The 22,574-nt window shown below is 31.7% G+C and overlaps 1 protein-coding gene across 1 annotated transcript in view; it reads left to right on the forward strand.

The window, feature by feature from the left end:
* LOC110028682 overlaps positions 1-22,574 on the forward strand; it is a 44,676-nt gene that overhangs the window by 8,220 nt on the left and 13,882 nt on the right. The window contains 27 exon segments of the mRNA XM_020730630.1: positions 394-438; positions 532-596; positions 690-1,075; positions 1,250-1,451; positions 1,531-1,695; positions 1,810-1,928; positions 2,167-2,377; positions 2,453-2,684; positions 2,771-2,921; positions 3,183-3,340; positions 3,342-3,575; positions 7,624-7,721; positions 14,840-15,067; positions 18,591-18,768; positions 18,854-18,925; positions 19,026-19,097; positions 19,451-19,522; positions 20,083-20,154; positions 20,379-20,450; positions 20,523-20,594; positions 20,792-20,863; positions 20,939-21,010; positions 21,110-21,181; positions 21,270-21,279; positions 21,282-21,343; positions 21,440-21,505; positions 21,681-21,746. Coding sequence (XP_020586289.1) covers positions 394-438; positions 532-596; positions 690-1,075; positions 1,250-1,451; positions 1,531-1,695; positions 1,810-1,928; positions 2,167-2,377; positions 2,453-2,684; positions 2,771-2,921; positions 3,183-3,340; positions 3,342-3,575; positions 7,624-7,721; positions 14,840-15,067; positions 18,591-18,768; positions 18,854-18,925; positions 19,026-19,097; positions 19,451-19,522; positions 20,083-20,154; positions 20,379-20,450; positions 20,523-20,594; positions 20,792-20,863; positions 20,939-21,010; positions 21,110-21,181; positions 21,270-21,279; positions 21,282-21,343; positions 21,440-21,505; positions 21,681-21,746 — 3,324 coding nt within the window.

Below are 22,574 nucleotides of genomic sequence, written 5' to 3' on the forward strand. Positions count from 1 at the left end.
AATGTAGGCTGAAAAAGTCATAGCGAGGACTATTTTAGCCTCACTTAAGAGTATGAGAAGAAATTTGACATTTGTATAGACTTTGCAACTAAAATGACCCCATATAAATAGTCAAAAAGCTATATATACATATATATACATATATATATATATATATATATATATATATATAAGCAAAAGAAAAGAACCATAAAAAACTTCATAATAATGGAGGATATCCTTGATAATGAGGAAATATAACACAATAAAAAATAAAAAATCCCACTATGAATAATTAGCATATATGATAATTTAATCCAACATTTCCTAAATCTTTCCTATAGCAGTTTTTCGGTTTCATTTCAAATAAATAGAAAACAAAAATTTAGAGGGTTTTTTTTTTCATGATGATAGGAACTTGGTCGCCAACAATTTTTTCCTGGACAATTCTAATAACAGGTAACTCCTCTTGTGCACTGTCATCTGTGAAGCCTGAATTTGATTTAGATTCAGACCTGAAACTCGAAATTTTAACTATAATTTCACTTCCAGTGTCTTACCTTCAGGATTGGAGTGTCTTCAAAGAGACTTACCATGCTTCCACGGCTCACCAGTATGTAAGTCATCCTTCATATTTTCGTGCATTTTTGTCCTCATGAACAACAAACATATTGTAGAAAACAATCTATTAAGTATTTTTAAACTAGCAGATTCTCAGTTTGGAATAAAGTGTGGTGGAAGTGCAAGCTTGACAAGTTCTGATGGAACTAATTATGAGAAGGATAATGCTAATCTCAGTACAGCATCTTATTTTGTGACTGATCCTTACAAATGGGCAGTAAGCAACACTGGAAGCTTTGCAGGTGCCTCAAATCCTGATACAAATAATATAATTAGTTCTCAGACCATATCACAGAACACACTGGATTCAGAGCTGTTTCAGACTGCAAGGATGTCACCTTCCTCATTAAGATATTATGGTTTGGGGCTTGAAAATGGAAACTATACAATAAAACTACAGTTTTCTGAGATTGGATTAGTAGATCCACCAACTTGGAAGAGCTTAGGAAGAAGGGTTTTTGACATTTATATACAGGTAAATCATTATCTTCGAGTACTGTTAGATTTATATTTTTTAAGTCGGGGGGTGGGTATATATTGAAACTTGTGCACATGAAACCAGAATATAGCAACATTACAATTAATTGAGTATTTTAGTTAATTTTCTTGTTGTCAAGTTGTTAACATCATATCTAATATATAATTTCAGGGAATGCTCAAGGAGAAGGACTTCGATATAAGAAAGGAAGCTGGAGGGAAATCTTTTAAAGTAGTATTGAAGCAATACCAAGCTCCTGTAACAAACAACGTCCTAGAAATACATTTATTTTGGGCAGGAAAGGGTACAAGTTTTATTCCTAGTCAAGGTTACTATGGTCCATCCATTTCCGCAATCAGCGTATCTCCTTATGGTATGAATTTTCATATGATCTAGTAGGTGAAATTTCCTTATGAACCCCAAAGCTATCTTACTATTATCTAAGTTTACAGATTTCACCCCGTCTGTCAGCAACAAAGCCCCAAATTCCTCTTCATCAAGTAACAAAACAGGCTTAGTAGTAGGGATTGTAGTTGGTGTTGTTGCACTGGGACTCGTCATTTTTGCAATATTAGTGTGTAGACATAAGCAAAAAAAACTTAAGAAAGATGAAGAAGGTAAGTTTCTTAAAGGATTATGGAAAATTTTCAGTCTGTATAAAAAATTGTTTATATTTTCATTTTTGAAGTTGCCTAAGTTAATTCTGATTCTCAATATGCCAAAAAATACAGAGTTGTTAGGAATGAGTATCAGACCAAACACATTCAGCTATGCTGAATTGAGAACAGCCACTGAGGATTTCAACCAGTCGAATTTTCTAGGCGAGGGAGGATTTGGGCCTGTGTACAAGGTTTGCTTTTTCCTACATTTGAAAACATTAAATTTTATTTTAACCAAAAGTTTACCTTAAAATAGTCTATTTTTACTACCTTTTTAATCTTCTCTAGAAGTATAATGGAAGTATATAGTGCACTTCTTACTCAAAGCTATATAATCACAATATCAATGCTAATCAACTAATTTGGTACAAATAACTTATAACCCTCGTAGAAAATGTAGTAAAAAGTGTTAACTTGCTTCATCCAAAGGGTAAACTAAATGATGGAAGAATGGTGGCTGTGAAGCAACTCTCAGTCGCATCTCACCAAGGGAAGATTCAATTCATGGCAGAAATAGCAACTATATCAGCAGTCCAACACCGTAATCTCGTTAAGTTGTATGGTTGCTGCATTGAGGGAGACAAGAGGCTGTTGGTTTATGAGTATTTGGAAAATAAGAGCTTGGATAAAGCTATTTTCGGTATGTTCTAACATAACCAGAAGCTCATAGCAGAAGCTTCAAGTATTCCTGCATCTCATTGGTCTCATTTTGCAGGAAAAAGCGGTTTGCAACTTGATTGGGAAACACGCTTTGAGATTTGTGTGGGAGCAGCAAGAGGTTTAGCTTATCTTCACGAGGATTCGAGTGTGAGAATTGTTCACAGGGATGTTAAATCCAGCAACATTCTATTAGATAGTAATCTTAATCCAAAGATATCAGATTTTGGTTTGGCTAAGCTTTATGATGACAAGAAGACTCACATCAGCACTAGAGTTGCAGGCACGATGTGCGTGGAGATATCATTTTTTACAAATTTTTCTAACAATATTTAGTTTCAGCAACATTTCTAATTCATTGTTGTGATATTTGCAGAGGTTATCTTGCACCTGAATATGCTATGAGAGGGCATCTAACCGAGAAGGCTGATGTGTTTGGTTTTGGAGTTGTCGCTCTTGAAATTGTTAGCGGTAGGCCTAATTCAGATCCCACCCTTGAGGATGAGAAAGTCTACTTGCTTGATTGGGTAGGCAACGATTTCTGCAATTGATCATTTCCTCTATAAATTAAGAACCAATCAAAAATGTATGCTATTCGATCTAGATAAACACAGATTCAATGACGAGTTAATTCATAAAAATACCAAGAAATTGAAGATTAAGATAGACGCCTTCACAAACACTAAGAAGGAAAACCCTAATTTCAATAACTGAAGGAAATTGTAACACACCCTAAACATGACACAAAATCAGTACCTTACATGATCTTCTTGATTCTTATATTTCAGGCTTGGCGTTTATACGAACAGAAGCATGAACTGGAGTTGGTGGATTCCAGTCTATCGTCATACAATAGAGATGAAGCCACCCGAGTGATCGGCGTTGCTCTTCAATGCATCCAGGCATCGCCGGCATTACGGCCGCCGATGTCGAGAGTGGTGGGTATGGGCCGGAGATATCGAGGTTAACGAGGTCACCACAAGGCCGAGCTATCTAACAGAATGGCAGTTCAAGGATATAAGCAGCAATTTTGCAGATAACGAATCTTCGAGATCAACAGATACAAGAGCAACAAATAGCCGAGGTTTTGAGTCATCAGATCCGAACACTGTAATTAATTTAGAAAGTAATCCTTCAAATGATGCGCCTTTAAGGCACAACGGCTCCATTGGAGAAGGAAGGTGATCTTTGTTTCTCCATGGGAAATCAATATTCATCATTTACTGCAATGATGATGAGATTGTTGAAAAAATAGTGGAAGAAGTCCATTTTTTTTTTCTTAACTTTAATTCAATCATACATCTTAAATTGAAGAATCGCGATGATTTGTAAGATTTTTTTTTTTTTTTTATGAAATATTAAGTACATATTCTTTTTTTTTATGGTGCTGAATGTTTGTGTTTGAGCTTCATTATAAACTGAAAATTTGGGTTGTTTTAAAATGCAAATAAAATCAAAATCTTTTATTTCATATTCTTTTATATCATAAATAAAATCTTTTAAAAGATCAAAGATATCATATATTGATTTTTTGGCATTTATTTTTTTTCTTAAGATTTAGGGAGCTATTCATGATATTTTAGATTATATTTTAGAGTTTTTAATGTCAAAAAAAAAAAAAAAATCCTATTGAATCAAAAAAAATATCACAACTTACACACACACACACACACCAATCACCTGCGGCCACGACACCAAACGCATCATCAGCAGGCGACATGGCCGTCGGTGGTTGGCCGTCCAGACGTCCGGACGAAATATTTTCTCCACACACATACATATTAGGTGCTATAATTCCTCTTTTTATAGGAAGAGAAATTTAAGTTTGCTTACTTCTTACTAAGATCTAACACATATACACATATAAATGATAATTGCAAGAGAGATTAAAATTTGTAGGTGAAAATTTTAGTAAAAATGTATCATGAAACCCAACCTAGCTAAAATGTTCCACTATATAAATATCTGACAAACTTTTTTTTTTCTAAATTAAAGATGTAATTACAAAATTGGGAATATCGATTTGATCTCATGTATTATAGTAGAGATGTTTAGGCAGTAATGGAAGGTTAAAAAGGAGTAATAGTGATGATGGTTAGACAATGACATGCACGTGACGATGGTTATATAAAATTGTTCAAGCGATGACAATAAGATGATAATGATCAAGTAATAGTAATTGGGCTACCATAGCCAAACTATATTGGTCAGATAATGGTGGCCAAGTAATTACAATCCAACAATGATGATTAAGTGATAGTATTCAAGCATGAAAATTGAGACAAATGTCAATTGTTGTTGGCAATCAACATCATGCATCGAACAAGATTCTAGAGTTCTTTAAATCTATAAGCTCTATCCTCATTTAGACGTAGATTTATGTCTTCTCATGTGATGAATGAGGATTTTCTTATAATTTTTTAGAGTGGTATTTTACTAATTCTAACAATATTATTTAAAAGACTTCATTAGATGACGTATTAATTATCATGATCATCGTAAATTTCTTTAATATTTAGGTTCCTAAATGACTTCAAACTAGAGTGATCTTATGCTTTCTAGATTTATTTCATTAAGATGTTCATTTTGAATATAGTTATACAATATTATAATTAATGTCATAAAATTTTAAACTATACCTAAAGTACTTGATTTGAGCGCATTAGGTCTTCGATCAAAATACTATCATAATATTCTACTCTTCTCCTAAAATAAGATTTATACTTTCTTACATAGAAGTCATGTAGTTTCCATTCCATGAGCTTTGATATCCCTATTTAAAGCGGTCTAGTACTATCTTATAAGGTGCTATAATCTACAAGTGGTTTGATATTCCATGAGCTTTGGTGTTTAAATTCATTAAAGTCTATATATAAATTGATTAAAACCCAAAATTACAATTAACTCATGCATATTCATCTTGATTTGCTCAAGATCTGTGGGAAGAGACAACCCAAGACTTCTACTCTAATTCATTAGACATTATTAGGGGTGTAAACGAGCCGAACACGAGCGATCTCGTGTTGGGCTTGTTTATATTTCGAGCTCAAAAAGTGTGTTCGTGTTCTGCTCGTTTAGTCAGCGAGCCGAACACGAGCCGTTCACGAAAAAAAAAGCCGTTTTGGTAACCCTAATCACGTAGCCATAAGATGTTAAAGATTGGAGCAAGATTGAAAAATAATTATTTATATTAAAATATAATTTGAATCTAATTTAATAATTTTTATTCTATTTTCTTAATTAGTACATTTAATTAATTATAAATATGTATAGCCTTATAGTCAATTAAATTTTATAAAAATACTACTCATCAATGTATGCATATATATATATATACATATATATATATAATATATATATAATTGATGGGTAGTATTTCGAGCCAAAACGAGCCGAACATGAAAAAATAAATATTTGTTCGTGTTTGACTGGTTAACTTAGCGAACGAACCAAACACAAGCTGTTCGCGAACAACGAGCCATTTTGACAGCCCTAGACATTATGACCATTGAGCATCTAATATTGTTAGATTGAGATGGTTGGCATACCCAGAATAATAGAACAATGAGATCTTAATCGGGTTTACCTCAATCCTCTCAAACATTTTTTTATTAATATATGCAATATTTAAAACATTCAGTTTCACATTAAAAAATATATAAGCGGGGTGGTGTAATTAATTGTGTGCGTGTACTGAGAGCAATTTTAGACCCTGCATCTAAATAAGCTCTAATATTAAGGTTAATGGAAATCTGATTAAAGTAAATTTAATCTACCTCATGAAAAATATATGTTAAGTCATCTTGGCTTGGTGAGGTGATCGAGAGGTTTGTCTTTCAATCAAGAGGTCATAGGATTAAAGCTTTGCTTGTGTGGTGTGTGTGTTCTTGTCGCCGTGTAGGAAAAATAAAGTATCTCATGAAGAATAAAATCCTTATTTTACAAATTGAGTTCGACCATTTTTTAGTGATTATATATCATTAGGGTTGGTACCTTATATTGAGCTAGAGTTAGCTGGTAGGCTAATCTTCATAAACCATAGAGTTAACTAACTTATGACGCTATGAGTACGACCTAAGTGTGTGTGCTAAGCTTTTATTTTTTATTTTTTATTTTTTTTAAGGGAAAGACTGAAGGTTATTAGACGAGTCCCGAGCATTCCTAGGTGTGCTAAATATTCGAGTATCATACCCAACACATGGAGGGATGTGAATCCGTAATCTGAGGGGACTTGTGATTTTTGGAGAGGCTACTCTATCAACAGCCCACAGTACAGGCACAAGTGTGTGTACTGCGTATAATTTATGCGGAATAATAGATTAATGAATATTATGCTCAACATGGTATATTAGGCTTTACTTATATAATTAAAGTTAAACTTAACATACCAAGTCAAAAGATTAATCGATAGGGATTCTAGATATAGTCTGTGTATAACAAATGCAATATAAAAATAATTATAAATCTTAAGGGATAATTACATACGGACCATCCAAATCATTGATATTTACAAATTAACACCCAAGTGATTTTTTGTACTACTAAATCGTTGTTTTTATGTGTCACAATCAAACTATTGAGAATTTGATAAAAATAAAAAACATAGGTTGGGGTTTTACACAAAATTTGATATTTCGGTAAGAACTTGAAAAATGAATGAGAATGAGCGGTTGATTCGTACATATGAAGTATCGGGTGGTCTGTATGTAACGAAAAATTATTACGTTCGCCGTGCGAACGTCGAGCTGCGTCCGGGCGACGGCCGTTATGCAGTTAAGTCTTTTTTACAGAGGATACAAATAAATAAAATTAAAAGGCATAATTATTCATAATTAAACAAAAACTATAAATAAAACAAATACCTCATGACTATAACACGCACTGTTGACATTGAAATCGAACAAGTAATAGATATCTTCTTACCACCTCCATCACCTGTCATTATTACTATAAAATTTACTGTACGTGTGCTTTATGATCGCATAATTTCTACTTGAGGGAAAGAGTTGACTTAAGAAGTCTTCATTTGTAGGTGAATTATCTTAACTGATCAGAACATCTGAGTCTTTTCATTATTGGATTTTTATCATGAGAACACATCTCTCTTATATGTACGTTTTAGGATAAATAATTTATTTTATCCTGAAACGTGGCCCACGGGTTGACTGTAGGTTTTGACCTGTGACCTGTGTTTAGTGTAAAAATGGAACCGTGTTTTTGGATAAGCAGACAAAACTCGCGAAACAAACGGTACCGCAACATTTTTAAAAACACCTCCGCATTTATAAGCTGCTCAAACGGGCATGTTGATCTAGTGCAATACAAAGGTATAAAGTCCTTACCCTACAATCATAAATTATCCAACACATACCATTCATGAAATAATAATGGCTGAGATAACTACCTTTTTGAAACAAACAAAAAATTATATTATTGAATATTTATAAGTATCTTAATGCTCAATATAAATCATGTTATTATTATAAATTAAGGTATTGGGCATTCCTTATTTGTTCTCATTTTTTTAAGTGACATTTACATGCATACCATCTAATTCCTATGTATTTATGTACCCAACAATTAAACTTTATTAAATTTAAATCATCAAAATTTTATTTAAAATAACAGTAATAAATTTATTTAAAAATTAATTTGTCATAATTTATATATCCAAAATGTTATTTAAATTTATACCGCTGAATTAAAATTAATCATTAATACTAAATATTTTTAATCAATATTTTAATTTAAATTAAATATTATAATTTAAATAATTATTGACTTTATGTTTAATTGCTAATACAAAAAGTACAAATATATAAGAGATTAATTTAATAATATGATTTCAATTAAATTAATACGAATCATAACTTTTCAAACCATAAATTTTAATATCGTGATATAAAATTTAAACAGCACAGTTCGGATATATAAATTATGATTAATTACTTCTAAAAAGATTATTACTATTATTTTACATAATATTTCACTGCTATAAATTTAATTGAATTTAATTGCTGGATAAGTAGGTACATATTAAATGGTATGTACAAAAAGGTCACGTCGGCACACGGTCGACCGACGTGGCGATTGTGTCGAGTTACAAATTTTATTTTTCAAAACAGTAATGAAAGCGATTGAATAATATTATTTTTTCAAGTTATAATTTTTTTTTAATTATATTTTACGATAAAAAATAAAACTGCTAACAACTTTAGAACTTCACAAAAATGTGTCACTGATTGTAGAAAAATTTACTTACGTAAGACGTTTGTAGAGCTGCGTACATTGGAGATTATTCAGAGGTTATTGGGGGGTTATAAGTAGGTTACATAGATGATATAAGAGGATATAACGAGAATATAACGTCCCAATAATCTCTAAATAACTTCTGATGTACGTAACTTTACAGACGTCTTGAGTAGACAAATTTTTCTCCACTGATTGTGATATCGGTTGAGCTGATTCGACTGAAAGCTCAACAGAGGAAAATATCCGCATAATTCCATGATTTGGGCCACCAATTAATATGATGTTGAAAATTCTGCGTTGAATAGTCTTATATATTTGAAAGGGGAGAAAAATAAGGTCCAATATTTTGACGAAAAAAAATGTTAATTAAGATATTTTTTGACATAATTAACTTTAATTAAGAAAGAATAAAACATATAAATTTTGAATTAAGTTAATTAATGACATAATCTATATGATTATTTTAACGTTTTGCACATTTATAAAAGTTTCAAAATATGTAACGGTGTTTAAGTCCGAGGTTAATGTATCTTGACCTTTTCCTTTATTTTATTTTCAGTCCCGTCACATCAAGAATATTTAATGGAAAAATTTGGGAAGGATAACTTAAGCTAATATTTATTAAATTTAGTTTAATATCCATATAATACAAATTGTTAATTACCTCACCCTCAACAATTTAACATTTAATATTTTGCCCCTCTGCATGCGGTGTCCGATCTACACAGTAGATCACGGTGATCTACGGTGAGGATGCAATCAAATTGTTTTTGTTTTAAAAAAAATAAAAAAATTTAAAATGAGACCCACCGAAATACATACAGTAGATCACCATGATCTACAGTGTACATCAGACACCGCATGCATCTCTGCATGCGGTGTCCGTATGCAATAATTTTTTCCAATTTTGAGCCTATAGAGACAGTTCTCCCCTCTTCAAATAAGAGGTTGGTTCTGCCCCAACTCAAAATAAATTTAATCATTTTAAAATTTCGTATTAATTAAAAGAGGTTTTTATGTACATATCACACAATTCATATGTATTTACATATTTAATAGCTAAATTTGGAAAATTTTTTTAAACCACCTAATTTTTTTATATCACCTAAAAATATCATTAATTAAAATTTTCTTTTTTAAAAATACACCTTTTATGCTTAAGTAAGACGGCATGTATGTAAAAATTAAAATTTAGGTGTTTCATATATATATATATATTAGGAATTGAGTGGTATATATGTAATTATTCCTACTTAAAATTATATCATGACATTCTAATATTATTTTTTTATAGATGTTAAGTATAAAATTTTCGCGTCATTTTCCAAAAAATTAAAAAAAAATATTATGTCAGCAGCCGCGCAATGAAGGCAAAAACTTTTTATAATGGTATACATAAATTGATGTAATTATTTAAAGGGTTTTGGTAAGTGCATAATAAATTAATAATAATAAGATTATAATGCTCTAAGACTTAGAGGATGCCCACAAATGTTATTATGAAATTGCAGGTTCATGATCTGACGTGGCATATGATCATTCCGTACATTAAATTTTAATATAAACTAAAAAAATAAAATTTGAAAAAAAAAAAAAAAAACTTAAGGATAATGTGTAAATGAGCCGAACACGAGCTGAGCCCAACTTGTTTAAAAATGATATCGTTCTTTTTCATCTCATTTATATTTCAAAAAAAAAAAAATAATCGTGTTCGGCTCTCTTGCTTAATGAGTCGAACACGAGTTGTTCGCGAACAAATATTAGTTTTAACAACCCTAGTCAAGTATGCAGCCATTAGGGGTGTAAACGGTTGAGCCTAGACCTGTTAAAAAATATCATTATTCGTGTTCATCTTGTTTATATATGGAGCTTAAAAAATCTTTTCATGTCCGATTTGTTTGCTTGTTGAGCTGAACACAAGCTGTTCACGAACAATGAGCTATGTTGACAATTTTAGTCGCAAGGGAAAAAATTTAAATATTGTTACTTATATTAAAAAAATTATTTAAATAGAATTTAATATATTTTTTATTGCTATTTTTAATTAATAATTTTAAACCATTATAAATCTTTGTAGCCTTATAGTCAATTAAATAATCAAAAAATTAAATCTTTGTAGCCATATAGTCAATATATATAATTTAATTATTTCTAACAAAAACTAGCTAAACATAAACGAACAAAATTTTGTTCGTTTTCGGCTCATTTATATATCGAGGGCAAAAAATTTGTTCGTATTCAGCTTATTTGCTGTTTGCAAATAACGATCCATTTTGAAAACTCTATTTGAGGTCTGCCAAATGAAAATCTAGAATAGTTTTTTCTTTTCTTTTCTCTTCTTTCGAATGTTAACATGTTAGAATGGGTTCATTTTCTGTCCATCATTTTTTTTTTCAGAATTTCTATGTATGAAATTATCTGAAAATGTAAATATTCTTAATTTAGGAGAATTTTTATTTTGAACCAAATCACCTTCAATAAGGGATCCAAGGACTGCTCATGTGACTTATGAGTCATTGTATGGGTGTCAAAAATTGACCCAACAAGCCACACAACTCGAACTCGACACCAAAAAATCTTGGTTCGAGTTGATCTGAATATTTTCAAGTCGGGTTCGCGTCAGAGAACTCAACTCATTTATTATTCAGGTTGAGCTCAGGTCGACTCAATTTAGATCAGGTTATTTTTGGTTCGGACCTGAACCAGACCTGCTCACCCAAATTAACATCTCTAGGTGTCAAAACTTATCCTAACACACCAATACAACTCAAACTCTACTAAAATATTATGGGTTTGGGTTGACCCGAAAATTTTCAAATCGGGCTCGAGTCGAAGAATTCGGTCAGTTTATTATTCGGATTAGGTTTGGGTTGATTTAATTCGGGTCGGGTCATTTTCAGGTCGAATCCTAACCCGACCCGCCGACCCGAATTAGCACCCCTAGTCTTTTGAAACTGGTTCAGATTTGAATGGGTTTGAACCTAATTTGAACAAGGTTCAAATTGAATTTCAAATGTTATTTTGAATCTAATTATAATACCATGTACTTTAATCCAAATAATCTAAATATCAAGAAAACTCTTTCAATCCTCGCTCTCTCTTTCCCGTTGAACCAAGAGAGCAAGAGCCTTCGAATTTGAACATTTTTCTTTTGAGAATCTGTGTGAATTTAATTGCAAACTTACACAAACTACATATACAGGATCTTGAACAAGGGATTTTTAAGTTGAAAGACGAAACCACTAGGCCAATGTGACTCGTATATTCAAATGTTGAACATTGATTCAAAAGTGGGAAGATGAGAGACTCTCTGGGAAGATCATCTTCACTTTTTATCGTAGTGTTTTTAGTCTCCTCTTATTGCCACCTCTAAGAAAATAACAACCCAAATCAATTTTAGTGGCCTCCAAGCTCTTTTTGCATGGTATTATTGTCGTTTTAATTAAGATCATGACTTTTTCACCTCCAATAGATGATTGCTTTTGCATCCTCAGTATCATCCTTAACTTTTTTTTTTAATACAATTTTGATGGCTATATTCTAATTGTTTCATTTCCATCCCTATGAGAAGATTGATTCAACCATCCACGTGTGGCCTCTATGACCTTCTTTTTGTAACTATTTCGTTACTTTCAAATCATGTCATCTTGACCCAATGGAAAAGATTGATCCAACTTTCTTTTGAGAGATTTTTAGTAGTCGCCTCCCCGACGCATCATGTCTTCTTCTCATTTCCACCTCCATAGGATTGATTGAGACATCCTTAATTAGAGGTATTCACAACCTTTCAATGTTGCCTCTTCAACCATCTCAAGGTCAAGTCATATTTATTTCTATGAAAATGACTAATATGTCGTTTTCATCAAGAATAATTGCTATATCTCTCTTTTATCTAGTTAATCTTAATATCTTGCAACACATACTTACTATAGATTGAAGTTATTTCGACTAGGTGAGACTATAATAATTTTCTTTTTTTCTTATTGACTTGGTCTATTTTTTTCTATTATTATAATTCAAGCACCATTTATATATAAACAAATAAATTCTACTCATTAATGTAATTTTTAATTTATGAATATTTTTTTCAAAAATTAATAAAGTTGTGCTCATTAGCACTCCATTCATATACAACAATCAAATTACATAAGATATAGTTTTCCGCTCATCATTAATTGCGTGAGAGCTTGTATTAATGATATTCACCCTGGTTCATCTAGACTAAGGTAAGATTGTCTTTTATCCCCTTACATGTCTTGTATTGTCTGGTTGCTCTCTGCAGCCAACTTGAATGTAATCTTTCTTCTGAGGATTATATTGATATTAATTCGGATCATCAACAATTTAGTCATCCATTGTATGTTGATGGGTTAGCTTATTTCATGGATAGTCTCTCTTTCTAATTTGGACACTGTTACAATCTAATTTTTTGGATCTTGATAATCGTTAAGTCGAGAATGATAACTCCAAAAATTAGTTGGGGGAGAAATGAAGAAGAGAAACATAAATTGAGAAGAATAAATGATAATCTTAAGATGTTGTCAGTTCAAAAATTAGGAAAAGGGGATAAAATGAAATGAAATGAAGAGAAGAGAATTAAGCTTATCACATTTTTTAGTCCATTCATTTGATGTGTCTATTGGAGACAATTCAAATAATAAACGACAACTAATCTATTAATCATTAATCTAATGCAATATACTAAATTACAAGTCATATTCTAACTACTAAGCCCTACTCAACACTATTTTTTTAAGACATTCAATGACCCTATCACTCTAAGAGACTATATATTAATAATGTTAAAAGTGCATTTTTCTTCTCTCCCAATATGATGTTTTTTTTCTCTTCTAGTATGATTGAGGGTATGTTTTGGGCAGTTGCAACTTATTAAGAAATAACTGTAAAGTTACTAAAAAATAATCTAATGTTGCAAAAAGCTTCGGTGAATATTATAATTTTTTTTAAAAGTCAGTCCACAGCTAGAAAGTTACCACCGCATCTAGCAGAACCTGTGGGAAAACACTGATTTTAGCGGCAGCTATTTAAAGAAGTTGTGAAAATGCAGTTTATCCAAACGGGCAAAACCGTAGTGCGGAGCCGCACCGCCACCACACCGCTGCCCTAAACGGACCTTCTAAATCTTCTATCATTGAATACCAACTAAAAGTAGCTATGATAACTTTCAAGTTTACATATTTGGGGATTTTGGTCGCTCTAAACCAATTCCACCTTAACTAATTTTTGGCCTTTGCTCTATATGATTTCATAGAAGCTTGATGGTTGGAAAGCCAAAACATCTTCATTTGCTAAGGTCTATCAACTTCTCTTAAGACTTGCCATAAAATCACTAATAGATGTTATGCTTCGTTTATGCATAATGGTAATAAAAGCATATATTATTAAATTAAATTAAAAAAGAGTGACCCAATTTTAATAAAATACTCCATAGAAACTAGGAGAGACCGAATGCTCAAGTATTCATTGTTGCTCTTTTTCTCCTGTATTCTCCAAAATAATTCAATTCTTGTAGCATTGATCTTAATTCTACCTCTTGCAGTATGACAGACAGAAGCCAGGGGAGGTGCTGGAATCACCATAGTGCATAATAATAAGAGGCATTTACATACATACCACACAACTCTTTTGTATTTACACATCTAGCTTTCAAACATTTATATTTACATGCATATCACTCAAATCCTTAACAACATATAAGACTATCACTATAATTACCTTCTTAAAATTGAAAACACATGTTTATGCACATGTTTATGACGCCAATTAAGGGCGATATAAGTGTAAATATAAGACTTCGGGGGTTAGATGTACATAAAACAGTCTTTAAGACCGAGTCAACTAGAAAATTAATTCTAAAGGTTCAATTAATCCTCACTAGCTGTCACAATTAAACTGCAATATTCCTCTAACTAAACTAAACCAATACAAGAATATTATATGAATCAAATCCCAGTTTCAAGAATATTATATAAACCCACATACTTTCTAACTAATTACATATTTACCATATTGATATTTTTATTCAAACTTTATATGATCCAGCCAGTTAAGAAAATAGACGTATCTCTGTCAACATCACGCTCTTACATTTAAAAATAAGAAGATTTACATAAACATCATCACTGCACACGTATTTATTTACATATCTAACCCCTGCATTTTAATGTTTAAGGGATGTTTTTCACAAAATTTTCCCAGAAAGGCTATCGCACTACTGCTATATACCTCCGTGTCCTGTCATCCTTCTATGAAATACTCTCTGCGATCCATCTTCTCAGAGAAATAGAGAGGATGGCTTCATCAAAGTTTTCATTCTTTCTTCACCAACTGCGCTCTGTTTTCTTCATCTTCTTCTTCCTTTTGGCTACAGATGTTGCTGCGAGGACTGATCCTATTGAAGGTATGTTGCTTTAATTATCTACTTCTCTCTCTCTTTGTGACATGGCATGATTTATATAATAATATGACTATATTTATGAATGAATTAAATAGTTATTATCATGCTTATGATTATTCTAGCTGTCTGTAAGTAATTTATTTAAGCGGATGTTTGATTCTTATACCTTAAAATTCTCAAAAAAGTAGTTGCTTGGGAGATTTGGAGTCTTTGTGTTTTTGTAGAGTTCAATTAGTTAGGGTAAAGTTGGAGAGGCTGCGAAATATTGTGGGTGTTTTAAGGTAAATTCAATCAATTATAGAACTTTAAGAATAAGGTAGGCTGATAATTTTGATATGTTTTTATTGTATTGTATACCCGAAATACGTCTATAAGTATTTAGGGAAGGCTTACACATATCAGTAAGACATCAAAAATCCATGGGCTTTGAAACCCATATCAACAAGTCGAGCTGAGCTCATCTGTAGGAGTGGTCAAACTGAGCCACCTGTTGAACTACCAGATTAATCAGTGATAAATCCTTCAGTGGAAAAAATCATCGTTATATAACAATACATAAGTCCATTCTAATTTATGGTGCTGCCTAACACTCACATCGTGGACAGACGAGAAGGCTTCTCTCTCTCTCTATCTCTTAGTGCACGCATCCCGAAAATAGAGACCCTTTCTAGAAGCCATTCCCAACTTCCTAGGAATGCTAACAAAAAACTAGAGTGAGATACATCAGCTTAATTAAAATATCCATCTTTTTCTTCCATACATTCATCCTAAAAATAAGTTATTTGCAGTGTCGTAAGAACTCACGAATAATATGAGAGCCTACCTCCTAAAAGGATTCAGCAATCACGTAAAACATTATTTAAAAAAAAATACATAACCACCTTTGATTTTAATTGTTTTAAATAAAATATGCATAGTATTTTCAATAGAACTATAAAATACTTGAAATTGAGTAGAACTTCCTAAGTCAACAGATGTCTGTGATCTGCTTGGTTATTCTCTCATAGGAAAGCTAAATCAGCCACCGGTTAGTTACATACATATCACTCAATTCCAATGTATTTATATATCTAATATCTAATTTTTACATACATTCCATCTTACCTATGCAAAGATGTATTTCACTTATAGAAGTTTAAACATTGCACGTGCTTAATGGATTATACATACATATATATATATATATAATGTTGTTTCTAATTTTTCAACATTATTTGTGATCGCGTACGACAGTTTTGGCATTAATTTAATTAAAAGTTCTTGAACTGTAGTTTGCATTTAAGAACATGGGCGGCGATGATGTATAATTGACTTTAAAAAGCTTGTTTTTTTATATAGAAATATATGATGAAAATGAAAGTGAATATTCTGACGATAAGAATCTGATTAACTTAAGGTTGACCAAATCTGTTTTTAATAGGATAATAAGACATGTAAAAGAATGATTTACATGAATACCCCTCAATTTCTATGTATTTACATCAGATAATAAGCTTCAATTTTAATTTATCCTTTTACCTTATCTATGAATGAAAAATATATACTTCACTTTTTAGAAAATTGAAGCAGCGATATTTTTAATGTGATATGAAAGATTCAGGTGGTATAAATATAAAATACGGAGTTTTGCACTTTCATTCTAAAATAGAAACATCTTACCATAAACCTTATGATTTTCGTGCTTCGTATTAAGTCATATCTGATGTATAGTCGACATTCTATCCTGAAAACTTGCTTTGCAGATACCTGCCCCATGGTGAGTAGGTTTTGATCACATGGATTATTTGGAGTTGTGAGATGTAACACTCGGTGAGGTGACGAAGTCTTCAAATGACTCAATGAGATGGCTTTTGCCAAGTTTTCTCTGATATTTGGTTTCTGATTTTTGGGTGTCTCTACTCAACATTTGATACTCATACTTGTCTACCTGTATCGGGTCACTTTTAACTCTTATGATTGTTAGGCTTAAGCTTTTGGCAAACTTAAGCTGGGTAAAGGCCGATGAATATATAATATGAGCTTCAAATAAGAGATGGAGTACTCATCTGACTCATGAGTCAGTACTGCATAATTTTTTGATAAAAATTTTAAATGACTTATTATACAGTAAAATTGGGAATCTCATATGTTGTAGGAAAGATGTTGTAGCTTTCCTGTAGCCAATGATTTGGATAAAAAAAGTTTTTTGTATATGGTTAAGTGACTCGTATAATTCAAGCAATTAAGGGAAGCACTTGCAAGGCAAACCCATCTCTGCCTACAACTTTTAAATTAGAATGTAAGGGAGGTTGGAGTCATACAACATCAATTTGTTCATAGTTCATGAAATCTGATATAATATCCAATCAAATTTAACAGTATCTTAGAAATTATCTTCATCTTCAATGATATGCATAAAAATAAATGCAAACCTCTTGAGCAGTTCCTCTAATACATATAGATCAATGATCTACAATATTGACTGAAAATGTCATCTAAGATAATAATGCATTCTCCATAAGTTTTTTAGTGGTGTCATAAATGATTTCATATTAGGTAACATAAAATATTTATGTGCTATTAAACCATTAAATTATAGTGAGTAATACAATGTGGGGACATCATTACAAGCTTATGCCATCAATAGATTAATTAAATTGTTGCCTTAATATTTACCAGCACCATGGGTGTATTTAATTATAAAATATATGGTACAATTCTACTATCACTCATGTCTTCCTCCTTGGATTTATCTTCTAATCCTACTAATCAAAGCTTGAAGAAACATAACAATTTGTTCTTGACAAGGCAAAGGAGATCAATGGCGCATTAATCCAAGAGCTTATGCATCTTAACAAATAAATCCCTAAAACTTCTAGTCAAACAATTGATATTATTATTTTGATGATCTATTAATTTTATTTCATTTATAAGCATAAGAATAAAAGATAGACAAACACCTCATGCCTCCTTCACTATAAAACATATACATATAGTAGTAAGACATGGCTTAAAATTCAATTCTTTGGAGTACATCACCTTTAACATCAAAAGTAATCACAAAATCATTGCCAATAATCTCCATGATATCCTCCTTCTGTCATACCCAATCGTAGCATGAATGGCCACGTCAAATGATACAGAGCAACTCATTATCCTCTTAATCATCATACATAATTGTGGCACAATCCACATAACTTTAAAGCTTTCTCTCCAACAAACTGTATATTTTTTTCTCTGGCTATGTTATGATGTTCATTACTGCAATAATATGAGTTAAGACATTCTTCTTCATGGCAGCGTCTTCAACCCTTTGAAGCCCTTCATTATAATAACATATCATATAAGCATCCAATGAATGTTTTTTCATCTAAACTAGATAAATATCTCAATAAAAATAAACTTATGCTTATCATGGTTGAGTAGAATACCATCTATAAACTATCATAATGAGATTGATGGCTGAGTAGTTAAGCATGCATGTAGACATACATACATGTAGATAGCATGGTTGATGTCTAATGATGTGATCGAATTGACGTGGCAGCACGAGCAGTGAACACGATATTGAATAGATGGAGGAAGTCGGCATCATCATCATGGAACATAAGCGGCGATCTATGCAGCGGCATCGCTATAGACTCCACCCCCACGGGTGGCTCCTTCAACCCTGGCATCAAATGTGATTGCTCCTCCAATGACTCGCTCTGCCACGTTACCGAATTGTACGCTCCCCCTCTATCTCACTAGGCAAAAATCACATCTAAATTATATGAAATTTAAAATTAATTTATTTTATTCTCTACTCAGCAAAGTGTATGCACTGGATGCAATCGGCACATTCCCTGAGGAGCTCAGCAACCTCACGTATCTTACGAACGTGTAAAGTCAAAATTTTCAGATTTTTGAAATTTCTTCATAACAAATATTCTAATTCAATTTTTTTACCGAATTATATTTCCTATTTTCATTGCTTTTATAGGAATTTTGCTCAGAACTATTTGACCGGGCCATTGCCTGCTTTTATAGGAAACTTAGCAGGTCTCCAATACCTGTAAGAGCAAATCATCAACGGAAAACATCTATCAATCTATCCATGTATATATATAATCTCCAATTATTTATATGAGATCATTTTAGCCTCAGAGTTTATAGAAGTCTTAAAATAATCCAAAACTCTTAAATTGGAGCTAAAAGAATTCTGATGAAGGATTCTTAGAGCCCAATTTCGACATAGTTGGAAATTATTTTGATATTTCTATAAACTCTGGGAATGAGATGACCGAGTAAATAGTTGGAGGTTATTTTGATATTTTATTTTATAAATGTACACACCCACACAGACACTTGATACGAGCTTCATTAATTTCTTGATGGATATTAATTTTATTATGAAACTGTAAATAGGACTTTTGGAACTAATGCGTTGTCTGGACCTATTCCTAAAGAGCTCGGGAAACTTAAAAATCTTATTGTGCTGTAAGAATTCTTTCCCTTCTTAGAGTTCAGATGGCACTTTTTTTTATTCTAAAACTATTTAATTTGTGTTTTTATAGCTTTATATATATATATATATATATTTGGTAGAAGGAGCATCATACGGCTCCCTACATGTTAATCACAAAAAGAAATACAGGAAGAATATGTTGGGATATGTCCCCAGTCTAAAAATCCAACAAGTTAAAAACAACTCACTCTTAAGGGGCCGTATATATATATATATATATATATATATATATATATAACAATAGAAAACCCCAATATATATATAACAATAAGCTCAGAACTAGTTAGTTATCCTAAGGTGGATATATATATATATATTTATGTTTAGCCTTTCTGTATTGGCATTAGAAATGGTGTACATTCAGCTGATTTCAATTATTATTTTCTGGCGTGAAGATACAGCATTTAAAAATGCCGTTGGGAGGAAGCAAAAACAATAAAAATTTAATTAACAGGATTTCTGTCTCAAGCAGATAAACTAATGACAAGGACGAATTGATTTATTTTATTAATTTAATCTTACTTTTTGATAGAGGCATGGGGGCAAACAACTTCAGTGGGACTATTCCACCAGAGTTTGGGGACCTAAGCAGCCTACAACAATGGTTAAATTTAATAATCAAATATTTTTTGTTCGCTCTTCCTGTCAATATTTGGAGCGATATTATGTGCGGAATCCACACATACGGACTGGTGATATTTCATCACAATACCATCAAATCCGCACCTATCTTGTCCGCACCTAATATATTTTCCAGTATTTAGGGATATCAGATGGTAAAGTCTTCAATTTTCTAAGATTATATATGGTTTATTGTGCAATGCTCAGGTACTTAGATAGTTCTGGACTAAGTGGTGAGCTCCCAACTTCTCTATCTAACCTTACCTCCTTGCAGATTTTGTAAGTTTGATGTGCGCTAAAATCTTGAGTTTATGAAATTTGATTCTTATCTCATAATGATTATTGATTCAGGTGGGCTTCAGACAATAATTTCACAGGCAAAATACCAGAATTCATTGGGACTTTCACAAGCCTAAACGATTTGTAAGTTTACCTTTTTTGCAGCACTCGAACATGCAGCACATTGATTAGAAACCAAATGAAGAATCTCAAAGTTTCGGACTTAATTGCCCGCCCTGCAGCAAATAAAATAAATAAATAAATAAAAAATCATTCAATATATAATAGAAATTTCTACAAAATAAAAAAGAGGTACTCAATACTAAATGGTGTTTTGATAGGAGAATACAAGGAAACTCCTTCAATGGTCCAATCCCTTCAAGCTTTTCTAGTCTCTACAATCTTAAGGATTTGTAAGTATTTCCACTTTTCACCAAATACTGTAAAATTCATTGATTATGTATTAATACTGTATGATCTATTCCCAGACGAATAGGAGACATAATAGATGGAAATTCTTCACTCTCATTTATTAGCAATATGACATCTCTAAGCACACTGTAAGGCTTGTTGTTCCAAATCAATAATCTCTACACATTGTTATTATTATTTATTTTTGGAATATAGCTATGACAATGTATTAATTTAACTTTATGCAGGATCTTAAGAAATGCCAAGATTTCTGATGTTCTTCCATCAAACTTTGCGAAATATAAAAGTTTAATGAATTTGTAAATTTTTCTCTCTTCATATATAACGATGCAGCACTAATTTCTTCAATGCAATTTGATTTTTTTTTTTTTTGGTGGTCTTACAAAGGGATTTGAGCGCTTCAACTACATTACTGGCAATGTTCCACAGTCTCTTCTCAACTTGAGCTCTCTGAAACTATTGTGCGAAATGCCTTCTTCAATGCCCCAAAACTTTCAGTTATATTGTTTAGTAGTATAAGGATAACTTATGTTTTGTTATATTGTTTCCCTTTACAGATTCCTTGGGAACAACAGCATAACAGGAAGCTTACCAGGAACAAAGAGCACAGGACTCAATACTGTGTAAGTATGAAAGTCCTTCAGGGCATAATTAATCACTAAAAAGACAATTCTAAATAATTTTGCTGACTATATTAGCTAGGGAAATTTTCTTACTTCAGTGAAATCTAGCTAAGTTAATGCTCCTTGATGAAATGTGTTTTTTTTTAAAAAAAATCAGTTTCTTGTAATTCTGCAGAGATCTATCATACAATCAACTGTCAGGCAGCTTTCCATCTTGGGTCAGCGATCCAAACATAAAGCTGTAAGTTGTAGAAAACAAATTATATGATCATTTATATAGGAGAGAAAATTATAGTGACTAACATCTTAACTGATTGACATATTAGTACAAGCATATATATGCATATATAGTTTGACCTGTGGGAGTTCAATAGATTTGAGGCAATATATATATATATATATATATATATATAGACTATAGAAGAAAAGATTAAAAAATATTAAACATAATAATATTCTTCAATAAATAAAAAGATTAAATAATAATAATAATAATAAAATAAATAAATAAGTATGATTATTCACTATAAATGATTAGTACATATGAAATTTACATATGATAACACTCCATGGAAAATTCAATACGACATTAAAATATTTCAACTTGAGTGTGAAAATATAACATTCATAGATGGAATAGTAAAAGGTTTTGTTGTCAACAGATTATGAGTTTTATAAGAGGAGTATAACCTCTAGGTGGACAGGGTAGTGACAAAATAAGATACTCAAACGGATGTATAGATAGAGAGCATCTGCGGAGATATCAATGGAGAGTGAAAACAAAAAGTATCATTGATGAACAGTATGATAGTGATAAAAGGTATGGAGAACAAGGAAATCACAAAGATATACAAATCTATCAAAAATAGAGGTCTACTGCCCCAGTGGTCAAGGATAGAGATAACAACTTTGACAGGAAGACAAATTGAGAAAAGAAAGATGGGAGAACTGTCAAAATTTATACGTAATAGGTGCAAATCTAGTAATGTAGCTCTAATATCAAGTTTGAAGTGAGAGAATTATAGAGGAGTACACACACACACACACACACACATATATATATATATAT

This window comes from Phalaenopsis equestris, unplaced genomic scaffold, assembly GCF_001263595.1.
Source record: "Phalaenopsis equestris unplaced genomic scaffold, ASM126359v1 Scaffold000522, whole genome shotgun sequence".
In the NCBI taxonomy this organism is placed as follows: Eukaryota; Viridiplantae; Streptophyta; class Magnoliopsida; order Asparagales; family Orchidaceae; genus Phalaenopsis; species Phalaenopsis equestris.